At 66.9% G+C, this 8,810-nt stretch overlaps 1 protein-coding gene across 2 annotated transcripts; it reads right to left on the reverse strand.

Annotated features, from left to right (window-relative positions):
- On the reverse strand, positions 1–6,546 carry LOC122152612 (methanethiol oxidase-like). 2 transcript variants are annotated; one of them, XM_042785565.1, is made up of 12 exons: positions 6,439–6,546; positions 5,711–5,764; positions 5,369–5,481; positions 4,337–4,522; positions 3,732–3,852; positions 2,926–3,108; positions 2,442–2,620; positions 2,099–2,177; positions 1,645–1,766; positions 1,445–1,537; positions 1,212–1,330; positions 1–691 (listed from the first exon to the last, which is right to left on the reverse strand). In XM_042785565.1, the coding sequence occupies exons 1-12, from the start codon at positions 6,440–6,442 to the stop codon at positions 529–531; spliced, it is 1,416 nt and encodes a 471-aa protein (XP_042641499.1). In that variant the 5' UTR covers positions 6,443–6,546; the 3' UTR covers positions 1–528. The 2 variants fall into 2 exon arrangements, with proteins under 2 accessions (XP_042641499.1, XP_042641500.1); XM_042785566.1 differs by lacking the exon at positions 4,337–4,522.
- Positions 6,547–8,810: the final 2,264 nt, after the last annotated feature.

Below are 8,810 nucleotides of genomic sequence, written 5' to 3' on the forward strand. Positions count from 1 at the left end.
TGATGCAAAGAGCAGTTTTATTCGCGTTTAAAGCAGCGCCCAAGCGCAAACCAGTGTCAGGGAACAGGCACCGCTCGTCGAAAGAGAGCCCTCCGTCCTCGCCCGGCCGCGACGCCCCCCGAGCCGAGCGCGCGGGGAGCCAGCCCAGAGGGCTCTGGTGCCGGGGGAGGACGATCCTGCACCGAGCTGGCTGAAGAGCAGCAGCTCGGGCCAAGCGGGCGCTTCCCTCCCCGCCGCAGGGCGCTGAGCGCTCTGCACGGCTGCGCAGCCCGGCGACCGCCCCGGGCTCTGCTCGGGGAATCGCGAGCAGGGAGCGCTCGGCGCCGAGCGCGCCGAACACGTGCCCTGCGCCACTGGTCACTGGCTTGCCCCAGCCAAACCCTCGCCAGAAGGCAGAGCTTCCTCGCTCCTGGCAGCAGAAATCCCGACTCCGGCAGCGAACGGGGACCCCCCACCCAGTTACCCTCCGCTCCTTCTCCAGGGCTGCGCTACGGAAGAGGGAGAAGAAGGGAGTCTTGCCCGTGGCGCCTAGGCCCAGGTATCGGAGGTGCAATCCCCGTTAAGGAAGCGGATGCTGGAGGCGAGGCAAGGCCCGCTGGGCTCCTTTCCAAAATCCACCAGGAAGTTCTTGTTCACGGTCAGGCCTCCCCTCTCCGTGTCCACATCAATCTGCAGCATGACAGAGCCTTCCCTGCGAGGGGCCGAGAGCGCAGCCGTTACAGGCGAGCAGAGCGCGGCCCTGCGGGAGAGGCCCTGCCCTTCACCCTGCTGCTGCGTGCCGAGGAAGAGGCTTCCTCCTCCTCCTCTTGCCTTCGCCAGGGAAGAGAAGGCAGCCGAGGCGCGGGTCCGGCGCTTCTCCTCAACTCCCAGGGCACCCGAGGCAACCGCTCCGCACGCCGGGACGGGCGGGCTGGAGCTTGCCCCTGTGTGGAGACCCTCGCCTGCTTGGCTCAGCCAAAGCACCTCTGGGGGACGCACCCGCACCGGCAGCGGCTGTGGCAGAGACGGGGCCTGGCTCTGCCACCCGCAGGGGACTCGCGCCGCCCTCCGACCCAAACCCTTCCTCTCCCCCGAGCAGACCCCCGGCCCTGCAGCTCCGCTCCGGCAGCAGCTGCCCCTCGCCCGGCCAGAGATGCTCGCGAGCCCACTGCGTGTGAATCCGGACACAGGGGCCCCCCAAAAGAGGCCCCCTGCCCCCCGGCGCTCCTTACCGCACCATGTTGGGGTAGAACTGCTTGTCCCAGGTGCTGTTGAGGGAGTTGGTGACGTACAGCCTCTTGCCATCCAAGCTGAGCTGCAGCTGGCTGGGGCCGCCGTACACTCTCTTGCACTGGGGGCCCAACAGAGCGCAGGGCTGTCACCGCCTTCTGCCTTCGAGCAGCCGAGCGCCGGCGGAGCCGGAGTCCAGGGGCCTCCAGGGCAACGGGGAGGACGCAGGACTCACCTTGATCACCAAGGGCTCCGGCTGGCACTTCAGCTCCTCGTCCCTGCACACGGTCACGGGCCCGCACCGGAGGATGCTGCCTCCCACAAACACCTGCAAGCGAGGCAGTGGCAGCCGCGGCACCCGCCACCGCCCGCCCGCCGGCAGCCCCCTCCGCGGGGAGGGACCCAGCACCGCCAGCCCTTCTGCGCCCGCCTTACCTGTCCCACCAGCCGGGGCCTGCAGTTTTTGGAGAGCTCGTACTGGCGGATGTCTCCGTGCAGCCAGTTGCTCAGGTAGAGGAACCTGTCGTCCATCGAGATGATGTGGTCGGCGATGAAGGCTAGGGCACGGAAACAAAGAGCTCCAGAGAAGGCAGCACCGACAGCAGACGTGCCTCGCCTGGAGCCCAGCTCGCTCCGCTCCCCGCCGTGCCGCCCGCCGTGCCTCGAGCACAGGGGACCTGCCCCCGTGGGCAGGCTCCAGCCGGGCAGCCGGGTCCTCGCGGGGTCTGCACCCCCCCCCGCCCCTCCAACCGCCGCCGCTGCGATGGCACGGCAAGGCCGAGGCTCTGCGGGCAGCGAGGGGGCTCTGCCGGGCTGCGCAGCCCGAGGCGCCGCCGCCATCCCCTCCGGGGTGGAGGAGAGAGGAACCGCCACCCGCGGGCACACGGACCGGGCATCCTGGGCATGATCCAGCCCGTCACCTCCTTGGCTGGTATCCGGATCACCTCCTCGACTTCCCAGTTGTCTCTCTGCACGAGAAACACAGGCCCAGCGCCGTGAGCGCGCTGGCTGGCCAGGCAGGAGCCCCCCCTGCGCCCCACGCGTGCACAGCCAGGCCAAGCTGCCCGGGGAAGGCCACCGCTGCACCCAGCTGCTACGAGCAGACGCGCTGAGGCAGCATCGTCTGACACCCAGAGCCGGGCTGGGCTTCGGCGCCGACACGAGTCCCCGGGCGCTCATCCCCCTGCAGCTCACCGGGCCGCGTCGCCCCTGGCTGCTGGCAGAACACTTGCCTCGCACTTGTAGAAGCGGTAGACGACACCGCTCAGGGCACAGCTGACGTAGCCCTCGGCAGCATCGGGGTTGTGGAGGAATTTCACCGTCAGGGGCAAAGAGTCCTCCCCCAGGTCAAAGCACTGGGTGAGGCTGCGGCAGGACAAGTTCCACACGTTCAGGCGGCGCCCAAAGACCCCTGAGGAAAAGGAGAGCCCTCTCAGAACCGGGGGCCACTCCTGGGCACGAGTCCCTCCCCAAAACGCTCACAGGCAGGGACAGCCGGGGCAGCCCCTCGCCAGGACCAGCAGAGAGAGAGCCGACACCCAGGGAGCCGCGGGGGACGAGAGGGACCAGCCTGTCGCAGGGACGGACGCTGCACGTGCTGGCACCGGAGAGCTCCGTGCGGGGAGAACTCCGCCTGTCCCCTCTCCCCGACGGCACCCCCCCCCTCCCACCAGCCCGCTGAGCTCTGCCTCGGCCCCTGCAGCCTTTGTCCCCCACCTTTCTTGAAGTCGTCGCAATTAAACCCACGTCCCGCTCGTCTCGGGACGGCTCCAGCAGAGCTGACCAGCACGTTGTGGCGTGCCTGGTAGCAGAAGTCGTGTCCGGTCGGGGGGGCTTCACACTCATTTTCCCAGTTCCCCTTCAGCTCAAAGGTCTCTCCGTCCAGCACGATAAACCCACCTGTGACACAAAAGGGGACGCGGGGCAAATCGCACGCCCCGTTCCTGAACGGGTGTCCGGCTTTGGGCATTAGACCCGCTGAAAAGGCCAAGAGCTTCCGAACGCTTCGACCCCGAGACCCGCGGCTGCAGAGGCTCCGCGGCGCTTTGCCGGCTCAGGGGGTGTGTTTGTAGGTTCCTGTGCACGCTGAGCAGAAGTCCTGGACACCAGCAACGATCCCAACTTCATGCTCGTGAAGTGCTTCCAACGGCCAAGGTTCCTGTGCTGGCAGCACCCGCCCCACCTCCCTCTTCTCGAGCAGCCCCGGCTGAACAAGGCAGGCTAAGACACGCCACGTCACACCACGTCACGCCACATCACGCCACGTCACGCCAAGACAGCAAGGCTGAACACCTGACTGTGCAGAGCAGCCCGGCGTTTCCTCGGACGCGGGTCTTCACGGCCCCGCGCTGCGCCTCAGGCTTGTGGGTGACTGTTGTGCTTGCCCCAGCACGGGAGGGCTGGGACGAGCCAACCAGCACCTCCCGGTTGCTGTCGGAACCCCCCCGAGGCCGCCGGCTTTGAGCCTGCTGTTTTTCTAAGAGGAATGACATCCTCGGAGTGATTACCAAAGGAAAACGTACCTTTGCCATTGCCGGCTGCGTCTCCCATGTTGGCAATCAGTATGTCACCGCTGGGCAGGCTGCGAACTGTGCAGAGGTGTGCCTTGTTGCACCTCCAGAAGACATCCACCGGCTCAATCGTCTGAAAAACGGTGACACACCTCCCCGCTTCAGCCTCCGACGGCTCGGCCCGAGTCCCACCCCCGGGCAGAGCCTTTGGCCACCAGAGCCCCCGCGACTCCCCGACGCGTGCCGGAGCTCGCGCTCCAAGCACTCGCACTTGCTCGGGCCTGCTCCTCCCTGCCGCGGAGCAGAGGGGCCTCGGAGCTCCCCTCTGCCCGGACGAGAAGCAGCACCTCTGCCAGAAGGGCTTGTCTGCCTGCGGCGGCACTGCCAGTCGTGCGGCTCCCTCCGAATGCCCCGGGCACACCGAAAGCCACGCAACCGTGACGGGAGCCTTCCTCGCTCGGAAGAGGAGAGAGCTGAGGGGGCAGCGCGAGCCGGCCCTCGCCGACCGGGGCGCAAGAGCAGATGAGGAGAGAACCCTTCTTCCCCACCGACCGCTGCAGAAGCATCCGTTCCCAACTCCTTCCCAGAAAGTTGCCTTTGAATCACCTCAGGCATACCTTGCACAGCCTGGGAGCCCGGCACTGGGAACCCACATCCACCACGTAAATGCGGGAAGAAATCAAACAGGGAAGAATCAGCTTGTTCCTTTTCGGTGTGCTATTGCCAAAGCAGCTGCAGCCAGCGCTCCACCCCGCGCTATGCAGCTCGTCCTTGAGGTTGGGCATGGGCAGGCGGTGGATCACCTAGGCAGTCGAGGGAGAGCCAGAGGTCACACAGGGAGAAAGGGGGACCCGGAGGCCGGCAGCACCTTAGAGGCGGCAGCTCCACTCCCTGCGCTAAAGCGGGTCTGTGGGAAGGTGAGAGCCTCAGTGTGCCTGATCAGTTCAAAGCCGCACAGCCGGCGCTTCTTTGCGGCCTCCAGAGACGGCAGTGCCGACGTCCCGTTCCGGAGGGCAGCAGGCGGGTTGGGTCGGTGCATAACAGAACAGCCCTGCCACCGCAGCACAACCGCAACACGCGGCGCTCTGCAAAAGCGCCGGCTGCCCGAACCCGCCCGGGGCACCGGAGACCATCCTCCCCCCTGAGCAGCCGCCGGCAGGGTGGCGCAGGGCATTCGGCGCTCCAAAGCTCACCAGCGGCACCGGATGCTCGGCAAGTGAGTTGGAAAGTGAGTCGGAGCCGGCTTCTCCCCGGGACACAGGAATGGAGAGGGTCCAGCCAGATCACGGACAGTGCAAAGAGAGCAGGAAGGTGATTCCGAGCAGGCAGCTCCCCTGCCTGGCACAGAACACCAGAGGAGAAGCAGGAAGGGGCGCTGCCGCGACAGAACGCGCGAGGGCTTTCCCAGACAGGGCTTGGCAGAACCCCACCAGGTAGCGGGGGAAAAAGAGCCACGGCCCTGCGGGTGAGATAGAAGGATGCGGGAAGGTGCAAGGCTCAGAGGGACAGCTGGCACGGCAGAGGGGCTACCCAGCAAGCTGGTTTTCCCCGGCAAAACAGAGGGAAGGTCCTGAACCTGGAGGCACTACGAAGACCAGAGCCAGCAGCGCGGCACCGGCCCCATACAGACCCCGCTGAGCCCCAGGTACCTGGCCATAACACGGCGATCGGGGGTTGAGATCGACGGTGGCCAGGAAGTCGGGTTGCTCGATGCATGTTTCCCTGTAGGTACAGGTCACGTAGGCCACCTCCTCTCTGGGAGCTGCACGTACAGAAAGCTTGTGTTAGAGCATGCCCTGAGCCGGCCAGGAAGGACGAGAAAAGCTTCAGCACGCTCTCCGCCAGGACCGAACTGTTTCTCTGCACGCTGCAACCTTCCGCCTGGCGCGGTGAGCGCTCCCCGGCCCGGGTTCCCCTACGGACCCAGCGGCACGAGGACAACCAAAGCGCATCTCCACGCGGTCACAGCCGGCACGCGCAAGAGGACTTGCCTTTCACAGCATCCTGGCAGGTGGGGTACTCGTAGCACTGAGCTCTGCATCTGTCTGGTTTGCGAAGAAGAGAAGGACAAGATGAGAAACGTCCACGCCCCGAGAGAAGACTCTGTCCCTCCGGGGCCCCTCTCCCAGCCCTGCTGTCAGCGGGGACCTCTGGGACCAGCACCTCCTGGTGGTGTGACGGCACTGGCAAACCGCAGGTCCAGGAGAGGAACCCTCCCTAGAGCGCCGCCGGGGCTATCGCGCCCCAAACCCCCGCTCGGTTCCCTTTGGCACCCGCGGAGCCGATCCCCTCCCCAGCAGCAGGGCCGGCCGGCGAGAGAGCTCCCGCCGAGCACCACGCCAGGACGGGAGCTCTGGCCCGGCAAATACGTCTGCTCTGGGGCTCCCTGGGGACTCCCCAGCACGAGGGGAGGCTCCCCCCAGCACGAGGGATGCTGCTGCGGCCACCGGGCAGGAGCTTTCCGAGGCCAAACGAAGCCCCGGGGGCAGAACGGTAGCGAGACACAGGAAACCTCTGGCACCGGGCGGACAGAACGGCAGCCTGCAGTCCCCCCTTTCTCCTTCCTGCCGCGCTGCAGAGGAGCAAACCCGGCAGGCCCCCGGCGGGTGTCGAGGTGGGATGGCCGCAGGCTCCAGGCAGCGGCTGGAGCCGCAGCGGGGACGGGGCTACAAGGCTTGGAGCTGCTGGGGGCTGCGGGGAGGCGCAGAGCCTCTCTTACCCATGCCGAAGGCCGCCGGGATGCCTCTCCTCGAGAGCTGGGCTGCTGGCACTGGAGGTGCAGCTCGCTGTCGGCCGGGCTGGAGCGGGCTGGGCTGTGCCGAGGCTGCTCCCAGGGGCCTTATATACAGGGCGAGGGCTGGGGGAGAAGCGAGGTGCCACGGGAGGAGCCATCGCTCCTCGGCGTTTGGGAGGTGCCAGACCAGCGCTGCGGCTTGCTTCCGCCTTGCTAGCCACCGATCTGCAGGGAAGATCTGCTGGTCCGTGCAGGTCTGCTCCTTAAACACAACCTCCCCTATCTGATCCTGGGGCTGCGGGCATTTCCACTGGGACTCGCCCGGCTCGGGAGGCCTCCGCGCCCCAGCCGAGCCACGGGCTGATTCAAGGCAGCCCCGGCCCCACGTGCCTGCCTGCCGTGCAAATGTGCAGCGGCGGCACATTCCGCACGAGGGCCGAGAAGTCCGGCTCGACGATGGGCCCCCCCAGCCGCCTCCTGGCAGTTCCAAGCGCGGAACACAGAGCGGCCCCCCAAGGCACCGCGGCAATCCGGACCCTGACAGCAGGCACGTCTCTCTCTGCGCCTTGGGCTGGCGGCACCGTGGGCTCCCTGGGCTCGGCTCGGCAAGCCAGGCCCAGCCGTGCCCCTGCCCAGAAGGAAGACTGGCGGAGCTCGAGGGGCCGCACCCGGGGCTGCGGCGCTCCGAGGAGGGAGCGGGCTCCCACCGCACCGGAGCCAGCCGAGGAGCTGCCGCCGGCTCCCAGCCAGGGAGAGAACGCAGCCGGCTGGGGCCGGGCGCCCCGGGCAAAACAGCCGCTGCCCCTGTCGCCGCAGCACGGCCGGGGCCGAGGCACGCCTGCTGCCCCGCCGGTGTGCAGCTCCGGGTGGGGAAGTCAGCCCGCCTGCGGCAAACAGGGACCTTCGGGACTCGGGGCAGCGTGGAACAGGGCCTGAGCAGCAGCTACTCCCCCCCCCGGCCCCCAGCAGGCTGGGCTGTGAACCCCCAAAGCCCCTCGGCAGGCACGAGCACCGCAAGGAGCCTGGCACCGCTGCGGCTGAACTGCACGTAAACTGGCCCCGGCTGTCCCAGAACAGCCCCGGGAGCAGCACGGACGGCTGCCGAAGGGCCTGGGGCGCTGGGGAGAAGCGTTCGGGAGGAAGGGGCCCCTCCCGAGGTCCCCACGAGCCTGGCTGCTGCCAGCTGCCGGAGGAAAGCAGGGAGAAAGCACCGAGAGCGATGGCATGGGAGGGAGCAGCACTTCTGGGGGAAGAGCTGCTCGGTCAGTTGGCAAATTACACGGGATCAGGAATCGTTCCACGCAGGAACGCGGAATCACCTGACAGGGCCATTAAAGAAGCCCGCAGGAGATCTCGATCGGGAGAGGGGACAGCTCAGCCCATCTCACCAGGGCTTTCATTACGTGGCTGCCAGAGCAGCACTTTAAGCACGCAACCGGCGGGCCCGGGAGCAGCCAAACTCTCGGCCTCCTGCCAGCGCCGAGCGTCAAACTGCTGCAGCTGGGGGGACTCGGGATCTGTCCGGCAGGAACCCGGCAGTGCAAGGGGCCGAGGCCAGCGGGAGAGGGATCGCTGCTTGCCGCAGCCAGGCACTTCCATGCCACCACTCCCTGTACGGTTGCAGCTGCCAAGCTGCCTCCCGGCTCCGTCAGGGCTCTCTGTAAGGCCAGGAGAAGGCGTTAAAACAAGGTCACGGACCAAAGGAGAGAGCACACAAAGGAACGGCTCAAAGCCTCATCTTCCCGACTCGGAACGTGGCCGAGCTGCGGGGCAAGAGGCGCCGCACGGAAAGGAATTCTATCCTCATGTCAAATCAGGCACGGAACAGAGACGCTTCTGGGCGGCTTTTCCGCAGCAGGAGAGCAGCCCGGCTGAGCGAGCGAGGCGCCCACCTGGGACGTGGAGAACCCCGGCAGAGGAACCTTTCCTGGAGGTCGGCAAAACTAGCAACCAGACGGAGGAACTGCGAGGGGTGTCAGCAGAAAGGGGCATCAAAGAGCTGCGCTGCACGTGGCGTAGTTGAGCTGCGTCGAGTCCAACTGGGTGAAGGCACCGGGCTCCGCACTGCACTGCAGAGGGTGAGGGTAACACCAGGGCTGACGGGGACAGGACGCCCCCGCCTCCAGAGGTGAGGAGACCCAGTGAAAGAGCACTGCAAATCCACGCTGGCCCAAACAAAGGCTGGCCGCCCAGGAGTTTATCTATCCGCTAGACACGTGCTTCTGAACAGGACTCGGGGCCCCGCTTTTGCAGGAGGCTGCACACCCCCTCCTTCGCCAGCCACCTCCTGCTGCAGAGAGATGTGGAAGCAGCTGCTCCAGCCCTGCCCGTACAACGCAGCGCAGAGGTTCAGTATT

The sequence above is a fragment of the Tyto alba genome, unplaced genomic scaffold (assembly GCF_018691265.1).
Source record: "Tyto alba isolate M040663 unplaced genomic scaffold, T.alba_DEE_v4.0 Super-Scaffold_8, whole genome shotgun sequence".
NCBI classification, from domain to species: Eukaryota; Metazoa; Chordata; class Aves; order Strigiformes; family Tytonidae; genus Tyto; species Tyto alba.

Bases quoted from the DNA above. Each gene is read 5' to 3' on its own strand.
- LOC122152612 (XM_042785565.1), bottom strand. The intron at 3,109-3,731 runs GTACGTTTTCCT...TTTGTGTCACAG, and splicing joins CGCAGCCGGCAATGGCAAAG to GTGGGTTTATCGTGCTGGAC. The intron at 1,538-1,644 runs GTAAGGCGGGCG...CCTCGCTTGCAG, and splicing joins GGCCCCGGCTGGTGGGACAG to GTGTTTGTGGGAGGCAGCAT.